Source organism: Magallana gigas, chromosome 2 (genome assembly GCF_963853765.1).
Source record: "Magallana gigas chromosome 2, xbMagGiga1.1, whole genome shotgun sequence".
Lineage (NCBI taxonomy): Eukaryota > Metazoa > Mollusca > Bivalvia > Ostreida > Ostreidae > Magallana > Magallana gigas.
The window spans coordinates 47,225,122-47,253,052 of record NC_088854.1 but is presented as its reverse complement, the minus strand read 5'-3'; the positions used below and the strand labels follow the sequence as shown (position 1 = coordinate 47,253,052).

The window sequence follows — 27,931 nt, the reverse complement described above, 5'->3', positions numbered from 1 at the left end:
CAGAACAGCTGTTCAACTGCTACAGACGTATTTTAAAGATTAATAAAATGTTGATGAGGCATTTAAAGCAGCAATAAAAAGGCTACGAGATGGCAAAGACGTGATAGAGATCAAAACAGAACACGGAAATAGAGTTGACCCAAAGAGGAAGGCCAAAACCCAGAGTTCTGGTTGCTGTGGCAACTGATGAAGCTTATGGTATATTTTTTTCCGCAAAATAATTCTAATTTTCATAGTTTTTGGCAAATATGGCAAAAGCTTTTTTCTTTACTCTAGAGCACCCTTTCTCTAATCAGGACTACATACTTGTCATTGATCGTTTGAGAATAAATGTACATTGGTCATAATGTTAATGAGGAGAGAGAATGTGCAATAGGGCATAAAACACTCTTTGTAATTCTATACTATATCATTAAAAGTCAATGCTAAGCATTATGTTCAACACTCTTTTGTAAAACACAACTTGTAAATTTATACAATATCAAAGAGGAATAAAATGTGATGTAATTTTAAAAATTATTCCATTGAATAGTCTTTTGTAAACATTCACTCTGTGTTTTTAAAACGAGTAATCATGTAATAATTTTGAAGAGTTGTGATTAATAAGTGATCACAATACTTGAATGTGAAGTGTTATGTTTTATTTAGAACAATAAATATATGTTCATATTTATCATGGTCATGTTTTATTATCTGTGGAAGTTAATTGGGTGGAAAATCACAATAAGTCTAGGTTTTCGTGAGTTTTTTTGTGAATATTTACCACTGAAGTCTATCAGCTCCATTTTACGTATTTAGACGTCCTTAAGGAGGATTCCTTTATAATTTTCCTTTTTGTGTCTATATAAATGTTATGAACAAGTACAAAATTCTCAGAGAAAACATTTTAATAGGTTGAGCACCCTAAGTACCTTGAATTTGAAAATGAATTTAACTTTACAAACATTTTACAATGAATTCTAGAAAGTATTTGAAAAAAATACACCAAATATTGACATAAATTAAGAAAATTTATTTGAAATTCAATGCATTTTTAAAATAACTGGATTAATTATTATAACAGTGCATCTTTGATGCAATCAAATGGTAGTATTCAGAAAAAATTAAAATTCAAATGCATGTAAAACCTTATTAAATTTAGACATTAAACAATGTCAAGGTAAATATTACTGATATTTACATGTTTATAAGAAAGAACTATTTCATGCGCGGATCTAAAGGGAAGGGGAAATTTGGATCCCCCCGGAAATTCCAAACATTATTTTCACTGGGAAAACTTATCAAACATAGGCCTCGGAACTCCCATCACACCCCCTTCCCCCCAAAAATATGTGGATCGGCGCATGTACTTAGTATCTGACTTTGCATTGCACAACGGTGCCTTCTCCATATACAAGATTAATGTAACTAAAACATGCATTTCGTAGTAATAACCTTTACATTTACTGTAACATAAACATGTTAAAACATGTAAATCGATTTTTTTAAATGTTAATCATGTCTTGCTTAATGGTGAAAAATAATAGGCCACTTTAAAAGCAAGCTATTGACCCGTTAAACAATGATATAAAAACCATTGGAATTGTATCGGACACAAGCAAGTTATTAACATGAAACGTTATTTCTTTGAAATCGGTTGCGCAACGCCCTTTTGGAGAATGGGTCCATTCTCGTGAAGAAAGATTGCAGGCCAAACCACGAAGTCCAGCATCTTCCCACTGGCCATGTACTCCCGATAAATGTCTTTATTAAATTTATCCTCACATTTGTCCGAGAATCTCAAATACACAGGCGGATCCTGACCTACCATTAACCAACAAATATGAACGCACTTCATCATAAAAGGCTTTGTACACTCCAAAACTTCCTTTTGTCCATCTGGATCTTCGCGTCTTTGTTTCCAAAAACTCTATAACGAGATGAAACAGCCGATGTTTAATTAAACTATAATACATTCATATCATGAATAAAAGACAGCCCTTTCTTCCATCACGGAACCAGATATACCTCTTGTACAATGACACTTGTTCCCTCCAGTGATGATTTCAGGATTTTTTTAATATCGCTCAAGCAGGTCACATTCAACCCAATCTTTTCGAGAATCTACATAGAAAAATTTTAAGTAATTACATGTACTTTGTTATAGATACAGCAATGAAAAGGATTAAATCAATCTATGAAAATATGTAACTTTTTCATAACTATTGCACATGTACCAAGTCTACTGCTGTATTATCCGCTGCAGAACTAGAACTGGGGGAGTCGAGCAACGTCTGTAACTTTTGAATTTCTCCCAGAGTTATTTCCTTTGAATCAGTGGCTTTCACATCTGAATTATTTTTTCCTGTTCCCTTTCAGATAAAACTATGACCCATTAACAAAAATGAAATGCTCACTTTATACCTGTCATTTAATACAAACAAAAGGCCCATGGGCCACATCGCTCATCGGCATGATAAAATCAGCTTCGCGAAGTCATAATACAAAAATATATGGACAATGTGCCGCTGGTATAATACATGTAGAATTGTAGATCCTATACAAAAAATCTGTTCCCCCCCCCCCTGGATATTCTATTTATAATCAAGTCCCTTTTTTAACAGGATGATTTTATAGTCATATCACATTCAGCATTGCAGTTCTCAAAAAGACCCTTAACAATTGTTCATATACAGGATATAAACCTACATTAAACTCTGAACCCCTTGTGAGGTCCAATAAGTGTCCAGGGACCAAAGTTTAAACAATTTTAAAGAATGAGCAATGTATAACAAGTGAAAAGCTGTCAATGTGACAGCAAACCGGGTTTTCTTTTATGTGAACTGTATCCATAATCCAAGTCAACCCATATCCAGTGAAATGGTGTACCATAAATGCAATATTTTGCCAAAAAATGACTAAGTTCAAAAGCTGGTATTTTTTTCAAAAACTATCGGAAATCAAAATCCTAGCAATATCCACACCTCTGATATATGTACAATTGATCTGCAAAAGAACAACTTCCTATCTTGAAAACTGTAGGAGGAGTTATCCGTACAATGAGGGTACCCTATATGCAATATTTTGCCAAAAAATGACTAAGTTCAAAAGCTGGTATTTTAAAAAAAAAATTATCGGAAATAAAAATCCTAGCAATATGCACACCTCTAATATATGTACAATTGATCTGCAAAAGAACAATTTCCTATCTTGAAAACTGTAGGAGGAGTTATCCGTACAATGAGGATACCCTTTTGGCAGCCGCCTGCCCGCAATTTTCACCATTTTTTCCTTCGGAAAACCCGGTTAAAAATATTATTGCCTGCACAAAGTAAAAGCATACATATAAAAATATTTCAGTTTTTGTGAATAATTTTGAGAATGTTTTCCTTTAAATAACTAAATCTCCATTGTGGCCCCACACTACTCCTAAAGATTATGATTTAAACAAATTTGAATCTTCACTTTCGGAAGTTGCTTTTACTAAAGTTACGGCTTTTCTAGGCAAATTTTTTTGAAAAAGATTAAAAAAATTTTTTCCTATATATTCCTATGTAAAAATTTATATCCCCCCCTTGTGACCCCATCCTACCCTCCGGGAATCATGATTTGAATTAACTTGAAATCTCACTACCTGACGATGCTTCCAAGCAAGTTTCAGCTTTCCTACCCAAATGGTTCTTAAGAAGAAAATTTTTAAAGATTTTCCACACAATTTTCAGCTCTCCTGGCTGACTGCTTTCTGGGAAGAAAATTTTAAAAGATTTACTCTTTGTATTCCTATGTAAAACGTCAACCCCCAAAGTGGGCCCACCCTACCCGCAGGGTCATGATTTTCACAACTTTGAATCTTCACTACCTGAGGATGCTTCCACAAAAGGTTAAGCATTCCTGGCCTCATGGTTCTTGAGAAGAAGATTTTTTTAAATATCTGGAACATTTTCAAAAATTCCTAATTATCTCCCTTTGCAAAAGGGCGTGATCCTTAATTTTCACAACTTTGAATCCCCTTAGATTAATTAAGGGTGCTTTGTCATAGTTTGGTTGAAATTGACCCAGTGTTTCTTGACAAGATGTTGAAAATGTGAGGAGTTTACAGACAGACGGACAGACAGACGGACAACAGACAAAATGTGATCAGAATAGCTCACTTGAGCTTTCAGCTTTATAACGTTATAACGCCAAAAGATGTTTATCATTAAAAACCCATGAGGCTTTTTGATTATTGCTTTTTGGTTTGATTTAAACACTATCTTTAACTGTAAAATTGTATTTTTGTGCGTTATTACTATCAGAGTTTACGGGGTATTTTGACAAACGAAAAGCTCTCTTGTGTAATATGCATATTGATGTTACACTTTTTCATTACGAGGCCTTAATTTTATTTTTTTACTATTAATGATAGCAAGAGACTTTCTTACTTGTACTTGCGAGGGAGTTTCGTTTGGCTCAACACGTTTCAAAAGTGTCAACTCTGCTAGTGTATTTAAATATCTTTTGCTGGAAATGTCCTTGCAATAGTCATACGAATCCTAAAAATCGAACGAAAAATCCGATATTATATACACAATTTAGTTGTTTTAATATAAAACTTTGTTTTTAAATTCGATTGTTTTTCTCTTGTTTCTTGTCAAATTAAAGTTTACAGGTATATGCAATCGAGTCAGTTAATCCAAAGATTAAAGCCGACATGAATTCATAAATACGCATTATTTCCCCTTTACTAGTATCTCCGACTACCGCCATATTAGTTGTCGATTTCTATTTTTCTGCTCATTGCTTAACACCCCCTATATAAAACTGAGAGCACTATTCATGCTTCACCGCATTCAGGTATTTTATACACCCGAACACGTTACTTTGGACGAAAGACGTGTAGAAACTCGTTTTGAAGAAATATAAAATGACAACCACTGCACTGATAATGATATATCCAATAAACCACGAAACAAGACAGACTGAAATCCAGGCGGATATACTTATAAAATTCCTCGATAATTGTGGACCGTTTTCCTGTGTATGTTATAACATGGCACATGCGCAAACAACACACTGTGGAAGATCGAGCAATGTCAATGATCGCCTACTTTTTAGAAACGGAGCGTTTTTGTAGGAACGGATGGAAACGATGTTACGTTGTTACTTTCTTGGATTTACTATCATTTATTGACTGTGTAGGATGTAGTGCCGCCGGGGTTTTCAAAAAGACGCAGACGTTATTCACTCTGTATGAACGACACACGTGTTCGATGTGAATACGAAGTAAGGCAGCACCGTCTGTGCAAAATAATAAAGATATCTGGGAAATCCAGTCACAGAATAAATATATTTTGTATTTCATTGATTGTTGTTTCTACAATGTGTACTTCATGCATTTAGAAGTCCGTGCAACCTGAATGCCTCGATCGGAAAGCAACCGACCGTAACTTTCTGAACCGGTATATATACCCTAGTGGCAATATAGGAGCGTTGGAAACTAATATGGCGACCAAATGCTCTTATAAATTCATGTCAGCTTTAACCTCTTGATTGTAAGGTTATGAGGATAGTTTGTGAAAACAACTATGTTAACGTACATACCTGTAAAATTTGTAGCAGTGTCTGTATCGAGTCTCTTTCCGACATTTTATATGTGCCAGACAACTCTTCCCAGACGTCTATCCACAAATTGTCGAACAGGTCGCTGAACTGTTCCGCTAGAGCTATTTGAATGGGGCGGTTCGGATTTGTCATCTCAATAATGGCTTGATTGGCCAGACTGAGTTTAGCGCCTGCCAACTGACTCAGTCTGCAAATTCACATACAACAAAAAATGAGAGCTTATTTTCCAAAACCGTCTTACGATGAGGTAAAATATATTTACATTTTTTTTCATTTCATTATGGTCGTTTTTACATCACTATATCGATTGCTTGTAGATGAAAAAAATTTAAATGTCGGAATTTCCGTTAAATTTTGAGAAATTAAATTTTAAGATTTTTAAGATTTTTAGCTTAAATCATAACTTTGGCCAATTAAACTTCTATTCATATATAAGGCTATCCAGCTTTAAATCCTATACATGAAATTGAAACGATTTAGTTTAACAGCAATGGCGTGCTATGTTCAGCTTACATATAAAAAATCTCAGTGTCTCAAGTTTTCTGTTTTTTAAGTTGAAGAATTATAAAAAGCCGATCCGTACTATCATGTTTTATTTTTTTTATCTTGCCATGTTGCTCTAGCAAAAATAGAATCCTGAAAACACAACGACGGCATACGCTAACTAAACTTATAAAAATGAACGGATTCGTAAGATGCAGGATAAATGATTTAATCACAGTAAAGCTTCAATTCCAAACACAAACACAATAGATACTTTGAATGACACAATGTCTGACAAAAAGTGATTTTTGTAATGCATAGTCACATGGTATTCAATGATAAATGCATCTCTGTTACTTGTACAGTATATCCCTACCTTGTCAGCAGAAATTCTTGCTGCCGTTTAGCCATTTCCAGCTCATTATTTAGCCTCTGGATACTTTCTTCCTTGCTTTTTAGTAATGCTTGATGATTTTTTCCTGCAGCTGTAAGTTGTTCGTTCAGGTTGCTAATTTCTTTCTCCTTGTTTGCAAATTCCGTCGTCTGTGGAAGAATGTCATTCTTGCTCTCTTCAGCCGCTCTAGAAATGGATCAAAATTCATGAGCTGGTTTTAAAGAAACATCAAATTGGTCTTCACAATTACATTAATACTTTTATTCAAAACTATCATTTTATCTATAAAATTTTTAAAAATCTCTTGGATACCAATTTAGTAGCCGCTTAAGATATACGATAAGAGCATCGGTTGTAAGACTGTAACATGCATACCCCCCCCCCCCCAAAAAAAAAGAAAAAAGAAAAAGAAAGCTTATCATGTGGTTCTGGAAAAAACCCCAGGTGAAAACGATGTCATACGCTTACTAAACTTATAAATCTGAACAAATTCGTATGTTGCCGGATCGAATCCAAAGTGGAGAATTGAAACTGTGAACTAAATGAATGAATTACAGGAATTACAGTATAAGCTCCAATTCCCAACACAAAACAATAGGCACTTTGAATAACACCATGCCTGACAGAATATGATTGTCGTAATGGACGGTCACACTGTATTCAATGCTTTTAAATTTTTGGTGTCGTCGGTCCTATAACACACCAGGCCCTGCAGAAAAACCGCACATTAGCGCGAAATGATATTTTTCTGCACGGCCTAGTGTGTGTTATAGAACCGAGGATATTCAAAAATAGGCACCCAATGCTTATATTTATATTCATATTGATGTTTATTTGTATAAACGATTTGTGTACCGTCGCTTTAATGCAATTTATACGACCTTAGTCAGGGATATGAATAATAGATGGAACAGCGATACTTACATGTAATATTTAGTTCGCTCTCGCGACTAAAAAATATAGTACCAGAAAGTTTGTTAAGAAAAATCTTTTTATTTACAAATAGATGTGGTTTAACGATTATTTTTCATAAGTACATGTCAAATCAAATTGGTTATTTAAGATTGAACGTTTCATTTAATCTTACAATAATAAATGTATTCAAAACGCGTGATGAAATTTAACTGTGCTCATACGCAATGTTCAGGTTTCGTGTGTTATAGAAAAATAAACGTCACATTATCCAATGCAAACATAAGTGGAAATATACACTGAATGTAAATATTGATAAATGCATACTTATGCATCACACACATAACAATTAACATTGCTTTAAAACAACATATGTGTTACTTGTACAGTATATCTCTACCTTGTCCGCGCCATGTCTTTTTCACTTCTAGCCGTCTTCAGCTGCTCATTTAGCATCTGTTCACTCTCTTTCTTGCTTTTGAGCTGTTCATTCAGGTCGGCAATTTCTTTCTCCTTGTTTGCAAGTTCAATCCTCTGTCGTTGAATGTTATTCTTGTTCTCATCAGCCGCTCTAGAAATTGATTAAAATTAATCAGTGATTTGTTGATAATTTTTGACAATTGAATTGGTCCGTAGAATGCAGACCTCCCCATAATAGCAACCGAGATGAACAATCACCAACTTCCCTTGCAAACCAAAGAGTAACAGCAGCAGCAACACCTGCATCGTCACTCTCACAACGTTCCTTGTATGTCAATATTACTACCTCGACGAAATCGTCCCCACCTCCACCTCAACAGAAAGAAGACCTGCCAGCTATCTCTTATCAAAACTCCCACCCTCTATCACCACCTCGTACTTCCTTGTATCATTCTCAGGAGGACCAATCTACAAAAGTGCGAAATGACCCAGTCAACCAAGCTATTCCTGCTACATATATCTTTCCTCTCAAGACAAGATATTTGTGCTGCAATGAATCCAGCGCCTGCCTCCTTTGTGTCTCTCCCGTGTGCTAATAATACCCTAAAATATTACAATGGCAAGACATCTGCCGCTCAATACTGGTCACAATGTATGACTATCATTTCAAAAAGGAATGTGCCCATCGACGCTGCCTATTACTACTTTTCATTTTACCTGAAAGACTAGGATAGGTATTTCCAACTGACGTTAGAAAAACAGACATCTCTGCATCACCTGAAATCTGCGGTCTTAACCCGATTTAATCCAAGAGTTTCTTTCAGCCTTGGGCTGGTCGAGATCAAACAGCAAAACTCAGAATCAGTAGACCAATGCCAGAATATTCTCTGACCACCATGGTCATGAAAGGTCTGAAGCCCCCAGTAAGGGACATTGTCATACATACCTAGGTTTCCATAAACCATCGATGGCCTGAAGACCAAATTTGTTATTGTGAAAAACACTGGCTCACGAATGACCAAATTTTTCTAGTGCCACGTCTGAAAAGTGTTGTAAATGCCATGGCAGCTGTGCGTGATGTAACCAACCAGTTACAGTAAAACTATAGCTGCTATGAATGTTGGCTACCAGTTTATAGCTCCACAAGTGTCGATACCATACATGAACACATGCTATCGACATATAGGGGACACTCCTTAGCATCCACAACAGGACTTGTTCCAAAAAAGCGAAATGAACGTTCCTGTTATCTCTCAGTTAAAGAACTGCATAAATGTTTTCTGAAAGTAAATTGACATTTAAGGTCACCTTAAGAAATCACCCAAAGGATATGAATATTTTCGACTTTGCATTGATTTATTCACTCGTTATCCTAAGGCGTTCCTTTTTTTTAAAAAATCTCAACATGCAAGAGAAGTTAGTGAAGTACTGTTTCGGGACACACTTGCCAGATATAGTTCTTTATGTCCAAACCTATCAATGCCTTGTGTAAAATGTGGCTTACTGTTATAACGAATAATTTCGTCTGAATGATTTCATTTCGAAAATTTCCTCACCTTGGTTCAGCAGAATTTGTGCCATTTGAGTTATTGTTTGCTTAAGAAATTCTGTTGTATTTTGATGCTACACTTCAACCAAAAGAACAACGAGACAATAAACAATGCAAGTACAAGAACGAACTTCTCGCTCGCCTTAACGTTTCAACTGACGTTGCCAAAGCAAACGAACTTTACAACCGCTCTTTAAAAGGCCGATTTGGGTTTTTTTGCGGAAAAACTACAATAGCATAACTCTTTATTTTTTAACCATATGTAATTTAAACCAACTCTAGTTTATATGCGAAGGTTCATGAAAATCTACCGTCAGGTTCTTTTTAGGGACCATCTCAAAATAGAGGTACATTCACTATAGGAATATATTGGAAACTGTCATTTTCCGCACATCAAAGCAGTTTTAAAAAATACTACAATAGCTTTTTTTCTCAAATTGTTAAATATGATAAGTAATATCATTTCCTACCTTATATGTAAAAAACACAAAATTCTACCGTTTGGTTTTTAGTGGGGTCCATCTCAAAATATTAAAACTCACCAAATTTTGCTATATATTTGGATCATCACGAATGATGATTGGTATAATGGATTCATTCCAAAAATGAGGAAAATATCCTCGAGGATAGCATCAATCTGTATATAAAATTTCAACATCGTACAGTTTTTACTTTTTCTTTTATGTTATTTCTTATAACGTACTCCTACAAAGCTTCATTTGATCATAACGTCATAAAAGCGCAATGGCAATGCTCCCCTGTCGCACAACGTAAAAATCGTGTTAAAAATAAAAATTTCCTTTAAAAATCTATATATTTTTATCTGTATTTTGTTTATTGTGTTCAATTTTATAAATGATATCGAAAAAAATTCATAAGAAGTATAAAAGAACTGTATTATATTAGAATGCGCAAAAACATGCGCAATGCAAACTAAAGTCGGCCTCCTTAAATCAAAGAAAATCATGACAAACACGCATGGCTACCTAACTTTGCCGTTTGAAATATCGTTCTACTGAGGAACCACAACGTTCCAACAGGAAAATCACACAAGCTTTACGATAAATCAGATAAAGCGAATTGTTGGTCGAGTTCAAAATTTTACTTAAAAACAACGCCGCCCGTCCGACAACAAACTGTGTCTCTCCAGTGCCATGTTTTTCAAAAGTTTCAAAAGATCACAAGAGACTAAACAACATAATTTATCTTCACTGATATTTTTTCACAGTACTGTGATACGTCTGAATTAACTGTTACACTGTACAAAGATCGAGGAAAAAACCTACTTGATATATTAAAAAAAATATTTTGTTACTAAGGAAATAATTATAAACATGTTTGAAACCAATTCTCTCCATTGTTTTATTTACACAGCTTAGTAATTAAACATGTTCTTAATTACAGGAAAGTGATGGGTCCTCTTTCTTAAAAAAAACTAGTGTATCAGCCATTTTCCAACAATTAGCAAATGATCTTTATGAAAGAGACTTATTTTAAGAAAGGAGTCTTCTTGTTATTAGACATACTTCTTTTGTTGAAAAATTGAATATTTATATCAATAAGTCCAAAGTATTCATTATTCCATGCGTCAACTTCTTTTGTTTGTGATAAGGTTTTGTAAGGGTTTTTGCACCTTATGTGATTGTCTCATCAATACAAGAAATTTAAACGGCTCCTTTTGATTAGGAATTATGAAATAATTTTTATGTTATCTGCATTTTTCGAGATTTGCATTTAAAACAAAGATAAGTTAATTGTTTATTGTTTATTGTTTTTTTAAATTAAACGATGATTCTTTTACTCCGACTTGTTTACAATTCGTTTTAAGTATGTTATTGCATACTAGTCAACATTGCTGCATGAATAAATTAAAACCCAGTGGACTGTAAAAGAATATACGATACATTATATTTTTACCTGTGAAGATCCTGTATCCTAGACTTAGTTTCTTCCATGTCGTGCTCGTTATTTTTTACCGTTTTAACCAGAAAGACAACTTTTTTTAGTTCCTCAAGATTTGACTCCAGTTCTTTTATTCTGTTACAGATAAAATTGTTTTAGCAAATAAATTAATATGATTAACATTAGGTTAAAATTACAATATAGTTTGTTATATTTGACTTTTTATTAATCACGCTGTGTTTTACCTGTTCTGGTCTCTGCTGTTTATTTCTCTAGCGTTTCGTAATTCTCTGAATTAAATGATAGAGGTATACGTAAATCACAAGCCATTTTCTTACTCAAGATTTTTTTCAAAATCTTTATATTCTTTACCTGGATGCCGTTTCGATTATATCTTGGCGACTCTCCCCTGTCATACATAACTCCTGCGCCAGTGTTTCTAGTTGTTTTGTTATACATGTATCTTCTTTTTCTTTCTTTCTTTAAAGAAAACAAACAAACGAAGTATGCGCTAAGAAAATTGATTCTGAGATCAATTGATTGCAAATTATATCATGCCTTTTCTACACCAGTTTTAAATACGTATATCAAAACATGCTTTATACAGTGAATTTAAGACCTGTGTCTGAAATTGGTATGTTTAGAATTGAAAAGATATGACACTTGTGAAACGGCATTAAATTTTATTGTTTAGTTTTTGGTTTTATATATATATATATATATATATATATATATATATATATATATATATATATATATATATATATATATATATATATATATATATATATTTTTTTTTTTTTTTTTTTTTTTTTTTTTTTTTTTTTACTTAATTGGGTCTTAAATTAAATTTACAGTGCTAGCTTCAGTGCCTTTTTGACTTTTTATAAATACATATGTAAATACATGTACAAGAAATAATTTTAAACAAATCTATGCCAACTTTTTTTTTCATACAAATTCCAAAAAGTTGACCTAATGGGGTAATAATTTTCATTACAAACCAATTATCTAAGAAAGTTTTGGATGTTCTTCTATTTACACCAGCAGAATAGGTCCCCTTACAAAGTTGGAATTATACAAAGTACATATAGGTAAAACTATTTCGTTTATAGGCAAACGAAAAATAACAAACCAACATGCATCATGGGAATATTAAGAAAAGGGAACCGTTTGGTTTGGTCTGCCGAATGATTGGATTTTTTCAACCTATATGTTATGCATCGATCGCAAACAAAGCAAATTTCAGAAATATTAGCGAACGAAATGTACACTTGTTTATTTTTAATTTGCCTGGACATTATGACCTTTATTTATAGCGATGTCAAAATTGTAATACAAACATACCGATCCCGACGTCAGGTGCGAATTTTAAGTACCTCACTTTATATATGGAGATTATATTCTTATTTATTCAAGAATGGAGAATGGAAGAATGATCGAAAGATAAAAAAATAGATCAAAGCGCACTTGAAATACGATAGCTAAAGCGATTTTTTTTTTCATGGTATGTGTAATGTTTGAGCGCACCTCTCTTCTCTCTTACCCCCACAACAAGAGGCCCATGTGGCCACATCGTTCACACGAGCAACAATGCGCGTCAAAAGATTTTGTGCCATATGGTCCCTCGGTAGAGGGACCATATGGCACAAATCTTTTCGAATTTTACACTTTTATTTCATACACGTAATCTCTGACATTTTCCCTTTATGGAATATCACTTTACCGATAATAAGAAAATCCTACGCAAGATATAAAACTAAAAATTTAGTAGGGTTACACTTTTAATTTCCAATTCCCTATATTTTCGTTCTGCCCCCCCCCCCCCCTCCCCCACTTTATAAAGCGATCAAAATATATGAGAGCATATAGGTACATTTTCTTCCTCAATTAATTACTAGATTTTGTATCTTAAAAAATATTTAATAGTTATTGTATCTTTAAAATTAACATTTACATTCAAAAATTTAATTTGTGTTGCCCATTATAAGTTATCGACTGTTGATTACCTGGTGTAAACTCGTGTGACTTTTATAACCTTACTCACACCCTGTAAAGAAAAATGTTGTCGACATGACGTAATCGACATGTTAAAGAGCTATAAAATCAATGTATTGACAGGCATATCATTCTATTTTAGTAAGGTCCACCCATTATTTTTATCTTTAAAAAAATGGCTACAAACGAGGATAATTTTTTGGTGTAATATTTTCTTAGGAATTATAGTGATAATGCCTTAATCCCCGTAACAGAAATGTGTAAGAACTATAAAAACAAAAAAAACAAAACTGTTTTAACTGTGTCGTTTTTATTTACTCGTGTCTGAAAAAAACTTTTAAAGGAGCATGGTCACGATTGTTGTCAAAAATTATTTTTCTAGTTTTAATATATACAATACTTTAGAAAGACATTTTTAATAGGCAACTTTGAGGGTCGTTTGTTGAGTTATAAATGAGTTACAGAGCTAAAAATTCTTCGCTATGTAAACAAAGCGTTTGTTTACATTTTGATTGTTGAAGTAAAAATTCCAGTTTAAAACCTAAAACGAATGTGTTAAACGTTAGGAATTGCTTATCTATGCTTAAAATTAATAAAAAGATAGATAAATAAGCTGCAAAAAGATTTTTTATAGGTATATTGAACCTATGTAAACAAAAACAGGGCACGAGCCTTGTTTACATGACAGAGAACTGTGAGCCCCGTATCTTGCTTATAACTCTACGAATGCCTATCAAATTTTATTTGATCATTAGAAATGCATTTCCAAAGCATTGTAAATACTAAAAACATAAAAATAGAATTTGACCAAAATCGTGACCATGCCCCTTTAAAATTGATGTAGATTTCATTTTATAGAGAGGGCCCCCAGTGAGTAGCTACAGCATATCATCCCTTTTTTGGTACAAGTATTTAACGTTTAGCGAGACATTTCTAATAATCAACCAAAATTTCAGCGTCAGTCGTAGAATTAAAAGCCAGAAACAGAACTCACGATTCTGCTAGGTTTGAGTCATATTTTGTTCTCATGAGTTTATTACATTCAGCTTAAGATTTTTAACTTGGTATTTCCTATTCAGCATTTAAAATGGAAAATGGAAAAATATGGCCTCAGATCTGTGTACAAACATAGAATTGTGAGCAAAGCTCTGTATCTTGCTTATTTTTGGAAGCTTAACACTCAAATATGGTTAGTAAATAGAAATTGTAAACAAAGATAAGAAACGTGCACTATAACAAATTAAGAGCACAATTTATTTTTCAAAATGAATAATATATATACCTACATATTTCTGCAACAAAACACATTGCATTAATTAACCATTACGCAAAAGATCATACCGAATTATACGATAGACTGAATTGTATCTTAGTACTTTGTTAATGCATCAGATTTTGTTTAGTTTGCGCAGGTAAACAGTCAACTGTCTGATTTACCCAAGTCTCTGTTTGATTATACGTAAAAATAACAAAATACGGCCGATAGTTCCCAGGTAACAAAGCATAATTATTCAGTGAAAACGAAACGAAAATCAAAACAAGCTAACACAACCCTTATATGTGAAAACTGTCGACGCATTGAAATATTTAACCTCAATTTACTTCACAAAACCGGCACCAATGTATTTTGCATGTTTCAAAGGTCCCCTTCGCACGCGCACAGTTGCACAACAAACAAATTCATCTTTGTCAGATCGACTTGTTTGTCATACGTCATGGCTGCTTTAAACAAAGAACCTTGTTTTGTAAGCATAGAATTAAACATGAATTATTAAGTTTCTGCTTAAGGTTGAATAACACACCCGGAGAAAGTCACTTTTATTTGATTATGAACGATATAACAATAAATAAACTGTACATATGTCAAATAAGATTGGGGATAAAAAAAGGAATATCGAAAAATTTCACATCAGTAAGAAACAACAAAATTCCCTGCGGGTTCGAGCTCGGGATGTACGGATCACAAGCCCGACACATTATCCACTTGGCTATGCAGTAAGTTACATGTTATCAGCGATAAAATCCTTTTAATAAAACGAAATGTCGTTTCGATCAGAGGTCAGCCATTTTATGACAATGCGTTATTCCACCTTAAATAAGTCTAGAAACCCGTAAAATGTCTACCTGAGTTTGCCTACCCATTTTACCAACTTTGAAATCAACAATCGTCAATAAATTCAAAATACGCATTGCTATCTCTCATTATTTACAGCAAATACAAATTTACGGGTCTCTAACATATCCTGAAAATATCAATGTCATTGGTTAATTATTATCGACATAAATTGTAAAATCTCGATCTGATCCAGCTTTTATTTTGTCCCGGCCCGGGTTTGCCAACCCATTTTACCAAGACTCGTATGGATTACCGAAACTGAAGCTTTAAAGTGATTGAAACACGGCTTTCCTTTATAATTATTTTCATGATAAATCAAATTTGAAACAGAATTAGTCCATAATTTTTGCAATTTATATTTTCCTTTACATAAGGATTATGTATGCTAAATTACGCTGAATTTGACTCTGTAATTTTGAGAAGAAGATTTTTAAAAATGCACCCCCTTTTTCAATTTCGAGGTTTTCTCCGCTTTTAATAAGGATCAGTCTTTCATTTCTGCAATTTATATTCGCCTTTCCATAAGGATTTGTGCTAAATTTGGATGAAATTTGCTAAGCGGTTTTAGAGAAGAAGTTCAAAATGTTTAAAGTTTACAGCCGGACGGACAGACGGACGACGGACAAAATGTTATCAGAATAGCTCACTTGAGCTTTCAGCTAGAGTTAGCTAAAGACAAACAATGAATATGTATCACAAATAGTATATTAAAAATTTGTGATTTAAATTGATAGACAATTTTGAGAAAGTTTTTTAAAAATGTGAATGTTTTTTTTTTGGTTTTGTTTCGAAAACTGAGGTTTTTAAATCACGTTGCAAAATAAAAAGCGGAATGACGCTAGCACTAAGTGGATGATGGTTAGTTAGGGTTCCAGTTTGCCTTTTCCAGACTCACTTCTCTTATCATGCATATTTTAGCCAAGAAACCAACTTAATTCTGTCTGTAAAAAGCTATCATATTTGCTTTAAATGTATTAACATATTCATAAAACATCGCCTTTCCTAATCAATTTCCTTAAGAAAATATCAATTCTCTTGACGTTAACTATATATATAACGTCTATATTTATAAATATTTAAAACTAAGTTTTTATAAAGTTTTAAAAAAAAAATAATTATAAAATAAATCATAGTATTTCTTACCCGTGCTTAAATTCTCATCTAATCGAACCAAACATTTCTGTTTTTTATCATTGTCACCGGTTTATCGTAGCCTGCTAGATATTCAGAAGTAAAGAGGTGGTAGATATTGAAGACAGTCAATCCTTACAGTATTAGCTTCTAGTGTATGACTTTGAGGATAAAGGGGTTGATTGCCTTTTACTCCTTTACCCCTATTCAAAATTCAGTAAAAATTGGTCAGTTAATATTTTTAGAAAGGAGTTAGATATGTATAACCCTTTGTTATTACATGTAGTATATAAATAGTGCCTGTTTGGGAGGGTAACAGTTGAAATTGACACCCCGAGAAAACCATTGTCAACCGACGCGAAGCGGAGGTTGACAATGGTTTTCTCGGGGTGTCAATTTCAACTGTTATCCTCCCAAACAGGCACTATTTATTTTGTTATACTAAATGTCTTAATTTTAAAGAAAACTTAAGGTGGCTCTATACACCCACAGTTTATTCCAATTTTCAATAGAAGACCACAAAACATAAACTTATCAAATATTAAAATGACGATAGGTATACTATAGGTATTTTTAAAGAATTTTTTAATGTTTTTTCGTGTTTTTGTAAAATATTTTTTAAAAAGACAGCTATCAACAAATTGAGAGAAATTATTTTGTCATATGATGGATATTTCCTTCGGACACATAAAAAAAATATAACACTTCTTAACATTCAAAAATGTTATTATTGCAAATTTTTTTAGTATTTCCCCAAAACATATTTTTTCATATTTTCTTACTCTGTTGACAAATCATCTGAAAAAGTTGCTTGATGTTATAAGAAAATGTATTTTAATAAATGTGAAATAAAAAATTGAATGAAAACAATTGCAAATAAACACAAAAAATATTTTAAATTTTATTTGGTATGAAAGTTCCTCATGTAAGGGTTATCGTTCCTAAATCCCAAGGCCCAAACACCTTGGGGACTTTTCATTTCTGAGTTGAAGAAAATTTCCTAAATATAATGTTGGAATGATAAATACATGCATATTTCATTATAGACTTTGCCCTGTATAAGTGAATATATTCGCTTTAGTGCAAAACTAAGTCAAATAAATAAAAGGGGAACATTGACTAGGCTAATAGGATTTATGTATCCCAACCTGAGAGAAATTCAAAGCAACCCTCTCATCCCCGTTAGGTGTCGATATTAATGTGCATTAAAGTATATTATAATTGAAATATTTTCACCTGTTTAGAATTTTCTTTCACGGTATTCAACCCAAAAATACGTTTTAGAAATTTTTGGAAAGTTAAAAAATTTATTGTTCTCAACGGGAATCGAACTCATGATCTACTGGTTTGTAGTGAACCCACTAACCCCCTGCGCTACGGTGTAACATATCAATGATGCTAAAGAAACTCTTTAAAAATTTATACTTGATTTTATTGTTTATTTCGATAAATAATACCACACAACGTGAAGGTGTCACATACCACATTACTTGTAAGTAATGAATTTTCCAATTATCAAATTAAATCTATCCATTCAACATTTTTTTCAAAATAGCGGTTCCCATACAATTCACCTCAGTTTAAATCAGCCAGTACCGGAAATGCATGTTTCCCGATTTACTTTTTTGCGTACTGCGTCATCAAAAAGTGGTGTATAGAGCCACCTTAACTGCTTTTACATAGGAATAACGTGAATTCTACGGCGAACCGCACGCGCATAATATTCGCGCATGTAACAATTTTTAATGTTACCCGTTGCTAAGTGCGTTGCTAACGCTGAGGGTAATAGAACGGATTATGAACTGCGTCTAAACCAATCAAATTTCAGTATTTAACATAAAAGTATAACAATCATCAATGTCATCTCAGACAATACAAATTATTGCAACGAATGGTCGGCCAAAGGGGGAAATCTACAAATAGATGGCTTTCCATGGCTGATATTTAGTTATTTTTCGACTGGTAAGGGAGTTTGCAAGGGGGTGCACTATATAACACCCCAAATGTAAAATAAATGATTGAAAAATACGGTTAATACTCTCAAATGCGTTTGAATTAAAACATAATAAACAGAAAGTTTATAGATTACTGTGGAATCATTTAATTTCGTCGTGGATAATGGGATTTTTGTTTATTTGTGGGGATGTATTTTCGTAGATTCGTCGGTTTCAGATTCAGTAGGAAATCTTAATCTTTTATAATTAGTTTTTGTGAAGGATGTAAATTCATGGGTGACGGCTACCCACGAATTCCACGAAAATGGAGCCACCTCGAATACTAATGATTCCACAGTATGTAGCCTGATAAAAACTTGAGTATAATCGTAACTTGTTGTATCTAGTTTCGAAAGTTGTTAGAGAATACCAAAAGCAATATTAGCAGTCCCATTTTGAGCAAACATTTTTTATTTGGTGATGATGTTAATTTTTAACATACCTACTTTCAATTTAATAAATATTGATAGTTAACGTACCTGTGCCATTTGCTATGTGGTGTTTGTAGGTGTGCCCGTTCTCCATATATTGCACCCGCGCCTTGATCCAAACTCCATTTATCTCCATCAAGTTGTCTTAAAGTAATGTTATTAACTTTTCTAAATATCAGTTCTTTGAATTCAAATTTGCTGACTTAAATAAATAAAAGATGAACATATACATTGTAGAAGTTGGGTTTGCTCAGTTTTATTTTTTTTACAGAAATAATAATAAATGCTGCAGAATAATCTCCGAGGTCGAGAAATGGGGTTTAGAAATATAAAAGCAAAAGCGTTTCAAACAACATTTCAAGACCAATGTGCTGCAACATTCACTATTATATATTAGTTGGTGAATTTAATGAGTTGTAGAAATTATTGTGACAATAGAATAAAATAGGTTTTTTTTCTGTTGTTGCAACAATTAACATGTTTAGTAACGATCCTCCTAAGGATTAATTTTCGATCCGCGCCTGATCTAGTAATAGCATCAATAGTCGAACAGACTACATTATTTTATGCAGAATGTTCCCTGAAAACTGCTCGATATACTTAGTTATTATACAGAGCTGTCACCCATTCTTTTTTTTTTAAAGCATGGTATTGCACACCACAAGCAGCAAACATGGCTATGATTTCAATAAGCAACCCAATGTTTATATTTTCAACCACGTTTAGAGTGTTTCAACACGAACGATAACTCTGTTCTGAATATCTTCGTATTATTTATGTAACTGTTGGATGATAAATAAGACATACTTCTTAATAGATATGTAGAACGATAAGTATTTACGTATTTTAAGAATATTATCCGAACACTTGTTCTTCCGCTCGAAATTTCAAAGGAACTGAACAAATCTCGGGGAAGTCTCATGAACTTTCATTCGATCACCTCTGGATTTATTGCATACTTAGCACCGATAAAGAAAACATTCCGAACAAATTCGCAGGGGTGTATTTTACTGACAGCAGAAATTTTACACTGATTGTTTCTCCTATACAGAGATGAACCAGCTGCAATCAAGGAAAAAGAGATGCTATTCTAAAATATATTACCATAACAACAACCTCGAGTACATACATATGGCATGTCAAACATTACAATGGAAAATTATACATGCAAATGGAAAATTATAGAATACAAATGAAAACAAATCATGAAAAAAAAAAATTAATAGATCTAGAATTCAAACAAAAGATGTGATACAAATAAAAAGGATCGAATATTGCAACGTTTGACATGCCAGTCATACATTTTACATTTTGTGAATGTATATAACGACTATATATAATTCCATGTCCAAAAGAATTTTCATTAATCTATTAAATTTTTTTTTTTTTGGTTTTACTTTAAAATGATCTGTAATTCTTTCAAATAGTTATACACGTGTAGTTTACTATTAATTATGATTATGCATATGATTAGTTTGTACTCGTTTAATTAAATTGAACTTCTAATTTTTAAAAAATTATGTTTTTTTATATTCCGAAGTTGCCTTGACGACAAAGAACGGTGTTTACAACAGTGTGAATAGTTTACCTCTAGCTTGTCGTACTCCCCCAGAAGAAAACTAAAGCAGAAAGAACAAGAGGCCCATGGGCAACATTGCTTACCTGAGCAACAATAGGCATGATAAAATCAGCTTTATTGGAGTCATGCTAAATATCCGGACATAAAGTATACTACATATACTATAATATGTGTGGATCCTGTAAAAATGAAAAATCATTTTCCCCTGGATATTCTTATATTTCTTCTTTTATTCTTCTCTAACAGGATGATTTTATAGTCATATCACATATTGAGCATTGCAGTTCTAAAAAGAACCCCTAAATTATTGTTTATATATCTGATATAAACCTACATCAAACCTTGAACCCATTGTAAGGCCAGACATTGACCAGGGGCCAAAGTCTAAACAATTTTATAGAATCAACAATATGTCAAAGTGCTTGTTGATAAAAAAACCCATATTATATCATTACATTTCAACTTTCAGTCTTGTGAATTATTTAAATGTTTTTCTTTGTAAAATTCGACCCCCAACGTGTCCCGACCTTGGTCTTGAAAATTTTAATTTTGACGAAATACACACTATCGGAGGTTGCTCTTACCATAGTTACACCTTGTCTAGGCAAATGGATTTTTAGGATATTTTAAATGGACATGGCGACGCACAAACCCATGATTCATATATCGAAATTTTACACGATTTCCACATATTTTATATATCATATGAAAAGATGAAATTTTGAAAAATTACAATGTTCAAAAGTAACGCGTTGGGCCAACACAAAAAGATTGAGTTTTATTTCCGCTTCATAGCCATGCAAGCGCAGGGGAATGTAAATACTGCAGCGTGGCATACATTATGAGCCAGAAACCTCTTACTGAAACATGATGTCTTCAAGAACTATTTATATTTATCAAGAAGCATTTTCTATTAATGCATATTTTTACTACAATCATCAAAAAGCTTCTAATTCAATTTTTTTCAGTGTGTCAATCCCATTGTAACTATTTTTAGACAGAAATCGCAATCACGTGACACTAAACCAATGTCCAAAACAACTCGGTTTGTTTACATGTGCAATTTTCGGATGAGTTTTAATGACCTGTAAATTAACAGGTGATGACTTATGATGCGCGAAACCTTTCCGTATGATGAAATCTCGAGTAACTTTTTTTCCGTTGTCATAGTCAAAAAGTAAAACATCTATTTTGAGTCACCGTGCCACTTTAACAAATTTTTCTTTTTATATTTCTAAGTAAAATATTGTCCCCCAATTGAAGCCCTATCCTACCTCCGGGGATCCATGATTTGAACAAACTTGACTTTACCCTACCTGAGAATGCTTCCACAAAAGTTTCAGTTTTTTGTGGCCAATCAGTTTCTGCGAAAAAAAATTTTTAAAGTTTTTTTCTATATATTCCCATGTAAAAATTCGACCATACCAGATTGTGGCCAAACCCTACACCCGGTGATCATAATTTGAACAAACATAAATCTACCCCACCTAAGGTTGCTTTCACACAGATTTCACCTTTCCTGGTTAATTGGTTTCTGAGAAGATTTGTAAAGATTTACTTTATATATTCCTATAAAGAAATTCGAAGTGTATGTAGTGGTCCCCCCTTATCCCTGGGGATCATGGTTTGAACAAACGTAAATATATCCTATCCGAAGATGTTTAAACGTATGTTTCAACTTTCATGGCCAAATGTTTTTGATGAAGAAGATTTTTGAAAAATACCAACACAATTTTGTTAATTTAATTATCTCCCCTTAAAAGAGGCTCTCGCCCTTCATTTTAACAAACTTACATACCCTTTATTAAATGATACTTTGTACCAAGTCTGGTTCAAATTGGCCCAGTTGTTCTGGAGAAAAAGTCGAAAATGTAAAACATTTACAGACGGACAGACAGACAGACAGACACACGGACGGACGCCGGACAAAAAGTTATCTGATTACTTGGGCTTTCAGCACTGGGCTAAAATATGAAACCTAAAATACGAAAATTGATCCACCACACATAATCATAGCCTTATAGCAAAACTAAATACGATTTGCACACGCGGAGATGTTTTTCGGCATTAAAAGCCAAACTTGCATCCTTTTCAGAAACGCACCTTAGAACCGACTAAATGTTGGCTAAACTTAGTAAGTCGGACTAATTAAAGTCCAAATCTAAGTCTTTTTGAAAACGGGCCTATCTGTCATCTAATATATTTCATTTGATAGTTAATGACATAAGGAACAAGGATGAATATTGTTTAGGGATAAAAATCTCAACTGTTTTTAAGATTATCTAATAGTCCTTGTCACATGAAACAAAAATATTCATGATTTAAGGGTGGAGATCTTAAATGTTTTTGAGATATTTGGATATTTTATGTTTCAGGGGAATCGGTACCAATCCTTGGTGTCGTCACTATGTACCTTTTGATGCGCCTTGACACATAGCACAAGAATATATTTCGTTTAGAGGGGGGTATCTCACTTGTTTTCAATATATTTAAGAACTTCTTGTTTTAAAAGGGTCTGGACTAACCCCTGAGGGCATGTCTTTCATACCATTTGATGATCAATGACACAGGGAACAAGATCATGAATGTTTAAGATAGTTAGCCTCTTCCTGTTTCAGGGGGTACATGTACCAAACCACAGGTCAATACCTATTTATCATTTGATGCACGATGTCAAAAGTAACAAGACTTTGTATGATTTAAGTATACGGATCTCAACAGCTTTTGAGATATTTGTTTCCATATCTTAAAATTCATGATGTTCTCCATGTGTTATATCATATAAATGATATGATGTACAATGTATGGTGGCATAGTTCTGCCACCACTTGTCGGATGATTTCATCTACTTGCCAGATGTTAATGTCGAATTATCAATTGATTAAGTCAACAAAAAGATCTGACAAGTTGAGATTATCATCTGACAAGTACGGAAGAACTATACCACCATAACAATGAGACAAGAAACAAAAATATATATGGTTAAAGGATAGAAACCTCAACAGATTTCAAAGTATTTTGGCACTTCCTGTTTTAGTTGGTGAACCAATCTCTAGGGTCAAAAATTATCTACCAATTAATGCCCCTGGTATAAAACAAGAGGCCCAATGGGCCACATCGCTCACCTGAGAAACACTGGCTTTTTATGGGCGTTCAAAGGATTTTGTGCCATGTGGCCTCTCGGTAGATTAACCAAAATTGAATATCCGAATTTTAAACTTATTTTTGCATATACTAATTCTTTGACATATTTACCTTTATGGAATATCATATTTACCGAAAATAAGATCATATGCAATATAAACTAAATTTTCAGTTGATGTTCACTGTTAAATTCCAGTTCCCTTTATCCCCCCCCCTATCACTTTATAAAACGATTAAAATACATGAAAGCATAAAGGTGCATTTTCTTCCTCCACTACTTACTAGTTATTGTATTTTATTTTAAAAAATCTTATATGTGAAAGAGGAAAAGTGTACCAGAATGAATGCGCTCAATTCCTCAAATAAAAAAAAATGAAAAATTTCCTTTTCCAATATAAACGATTATCATTTACCAGGCATTAATTCATTTCGTATGACGTTTCATATCCTTACTCACTTTATTGAAGAGCAAACTTAACTGAACACCGATAATGCTTTTATCCTCATAATAATAATAATAATATGTCAGGACTATGGAAACTGTTTAAAACACGTCCTTTTCATTTACTTGTGTTTGAAAAACTATCAAAAATTTGTCTAGATTTTATGAAATTCATCGTTGAAGAAGAGCCACCAGAAAGTAGTTACAGCATATCACCCTTTTAGCAAGACATTTCTATTGATCAACCAAAATTTCAGCGTCAATCGTAGAATAATAAGCAAGATACATAGCTTGGTTTGAGTCATGTTTTTGTATACATGAGTTAATTATATTCAACTTAAGTTTTTTAAACTTGGTATTTCCTATTCAGCATAGCTGCATTTAAAATATAAACGAACTAAAGCATGACCTCAGCTTAGTGTACAAACGTACAGTAGCATTGTGCGCAAAGCTCTGTATCTTGCTTATAACTCGAATCATGACTCTCAAGTAAGTAAATAGAAATTTGTAAACAATTAAAACAAGAGAAAAATGCACTAAAACAAAGAAAAAACTCAATTTTTTTTCTCCATCATATACATGTATATACTTATTTATTTCTAATAATATTCTCTGTTTAGATTGAAATTGCTGAGCCTTTTAATAAAACATGTTGCATTAATCAACCATGACGTAGAGGTCGCACCGAATCCTGTACCAACATAATGAATAGTATTCTATAATATGTTGTTAGTGCATCAGATTTTGCGCAGGTACATGTAAACAATCAGCTGGTTGATTTACCGGTCTACACGAAAAAGAAGATGGGGGAATAAGATGGCGCAAATGCCCATTCGGTTTAGTAGTGAAATACAATTTTAAATTTATTTTTCCCCAATTAAATCTATTAAAATATATTATAATACAACTTTGCAAAAGCAAAATTTCCAATTATAGTCAGTTTTTAATATATTAACAAAAAATAAGAAAAAAAAATATTGTCGGAAATTTTGGTGTTATCGAACCCGCAACATAAAAACCCTAGATATATACAGTTAGCCTATGCCAGGTACTCTAACCACTGAGCCATTTCAGACACAACAAAGGCGGCTTTTTAAATATTATATGTGACTAAGGTCACGAATTACCGGACTTGTATTATTTTGCAATACGTTCAGTTGTTGGGATACAAAATGATATTTTTAATGTAAAGTGGGTCATCTCTCCACGTTTTTGTTGATTGAAATCGGTTTGTTTTCAATTAGACCTTAATAAGACTATGAAAAAAATATGGAGCACAGACCCACTCTATCAAAGAAAATGCCTTGAAGTTCTAAAAAATGACAATATTTGCAGGTTTTGATACGTATACGCCTGTTTGAGTCAACATATTCCAAGTATTGAACATACCTACAGGTTACAAATCAATGATTCGTTAAATGTATATTGTTTTAAATGATTTTAAAAAAACCCATCAGATTTGTTGATATTTTAATTTTTTAGTAGCCTGTCCGACCGCGTATGGGCATTTTACACGCCTTATCCTCCATCTTCTTTTTAAATTCTAAAATAAATACGATGTTTTCTCTCAAGTTAAAATAAGAAGAAACTAAACATGCGCATGCTAAACGAAAATCAAAACAAGGTAAAACCACCGTCACAAATCAAAATGTGAACGCATTGAAATATTTAACCTCAATTAACTTCACATAAACGGCACAAATATATTTTGGATGTTTCAAATATTCCCTTCGCACGTCAACTGTTGCAAAAAAACCATATTAAATTCATCTCCAATTAACTTCAAGATGGCTGCTTCTAATATAGACTGGTTCTCTAAACTGGTTTTCGATATATAAAAATCGAGCCCGAAGTTAAACTTATTCACCCCCATTCTCTCTATCTTATTATAATTTTCGTAAATTACTCAAATTTGAAACAAAATTAGCCCTTAATTTTTGCGATTTGTATATTCCTTCTTATAAGAATGATTTATGCTACTTTACGCTGAATTTGACTCAGTAGTTCTTAAGAAGAAGATTTTTAAAAATGCACACCCCTTTGTCTACAGTTTCGAAGTTTTCTCCGCTTTGAATAAAGATCGGTCTTTCATTTCTGCATTTTATATTTGCCTTCCCATGAGGATGCTTTGTGCCAAATTTAGATGAAATTGGCCAAGCGGTTTTAGAGAAGAAGTTCAAAATGTGAAAAGTTTACAGACAGACAGACGGACGGACGTACAGACGGACGACGGACAAAATGTGATAAGAATAGCTCACTTGAGCTTTCAGCTCGGGTGAGCTAAAAGTATTTATGATTTAAAGGGTGAAGATCTCAAACTTTTTCCAAATATTTAGTGATTTCTGTTTCGGGTTTATGTTGGGTGGGGTTCAGAATCTTTTCATAAGGTCATGGCCTACAAACAATTTGATGCATCTCGACATTCGATAAGAATATTTAAGGATTAAGGGTGGGATCTAAACTGTTTTCAAGATATTTGGGCACTTCCTGTTGATGGTCGGTCTGGACCACCCCTTTGGGTTATGACCTACATGCCATTTGATGCACCTTTTCACAAGGAACAAAAATATATGAGATTCAAGGTTCCAAATACCAATGGGTTTTTTCTAGATATTTGGTTCTTTACAGTCCCTGGGATGGGGATGGAAACTACTCCAAGGGGTCAGAGCAAATATACCATACAATCTAAGTGAATTTCAATTTTATGATATTTTAAATAAAATCCAATCAATTTGACAAGGCAGTCGTCAGACAGAGAATGGCAAGACCAACTTGGATATTATGTTTTGAAATTGATTTGAAGTCAGTTTCATTCGATTAAAATGAATTTAATTTTTTAACATTTAAATTTCATAAAATCAATTCGACTTACATGTAGGTGTCATCAGACGCGAAACTGCAAGAGTCACTAAGTTATGATGTTTTTAAATGGTTTAGAGGTCATTTAAAAATTTCATAAATTAAAGATTTTTGAAAATTTTAAACGTTATATAATCAATTTGATTTGCATTTGAATACAGATTTAAGAGTGCAACGTATATGCAGTATTTCAAAATAGATTTTAAATTATTTAAATCATTTAATTTTTTTTTTTATTTCATGAATATCTTATTAACAGAAGTACATATGTATGTTTGATAACGAAAAGATTCCTTCTTTGTGGGTTAATGCCTCGGCTTATTCCCCCACGTTGTTTTAAGTTTTTATCTTCAACCGGTTTTGAAATATATTTCGAACAAATTTACTTGTTTAAAAAACTTGATCGGACGACATTGACGAAGAAATTGACGTCATCCATAGAAAGAAACATTTTTATAGATTTTGACTTCAGTACGAAAGCCGAATAGGGCCACATAAAAAAATATTTTAATCTCGTAATTACGAGAAAAGATCTCGTTATTACGAGTTAATTATCTCGTTATTACGAGAAAAGATCTCGTTATTACGAGTTAGTTATCTCGTAATTACGAGAAAAGATCTCGTTATTACGAGATAATTTTCTCGTTATTACGAGTTAATTTTCTCGTTATTACGAGAAAAGATCTCGTTATTACGAGAAAAGATCTATATAAAATGGTGCGTTTCTGAAAAAGAATTCGACTTGATCACACTTTCAGTCTATCTTTTTCATTCCAGAAACGTTGATTCAATTTTGATCAATATTTAAAAATACCAACGATCATTATTCATAAATTTTTACATATCAAAATGATTGGATTTGACATCTGGTATTAATAAAAGGAAAGAACTTTATGTAATTTTTCTATTCAACTTATATATATATTACAATCCCACTCCGAAGTAAATACCAGGTAGTCCTATAGTCGTAAAAACACAGTTTTATTAGTTACAGATC

The 27,931-nt window shown here is 32.9% G+C and overlaps 1 protein-coding gene across 1 annotated transcript in view; it reads right to left on the bottom strand.

Moving 5' to 3' along the window:
- Positions 1-997: 997 nt before the first annotated feature.
- The window catches only part of LOC136271615 (early endosome antigen 1-like), a 44,578-nt gene continuing 17,644 nt past the window's right edge, over positions 998-27,931 (bottom strand). Inside the window, exons 5-15 of the mRNA XM_066071974.1 lie at positions 18,959-19,054; positions 11,613-11,720; positions 11,486-11,530; positions 11,256-11,375; positions 7,770-7,940; positions 6,440-6,643; positions 5,560-5,767; positions 4,401-4,511; positions 2,217-2,351; positions 2,008-2,103; positions 998-1,909 (exon numbers count right to left, since the gene is read on the bottom strand). Of these exons, the coding sequence (XP_065928046.1) occupies positions 1,619-1,909; positions 2,008-2,103; positions 2,217-2,351; positions 4,401-4,511; positions 5,560-5,767; positions 6,440-6,643; positions 7,770-7,940; positions 11,256-11,375; positions 11,486-11,530; positions 11,613-11,720; positions 18,959-19,054 (1,585 nt within the window). The 3' untranslated portion in view covers positions 998-1,618. The remainder of the gene's footprint in view (positions 1,910-2,007; positions 2,104-2,216; positions 2,352-4,400; positions 4,512-5,559; positions 5,768-6,439; positions 6,644-7,769; positions 7,941-11,255; positions 11,376-11,485; positions 11,531-11,612; positions 11,721-18,958; positions 19,055-27,931) is intronic.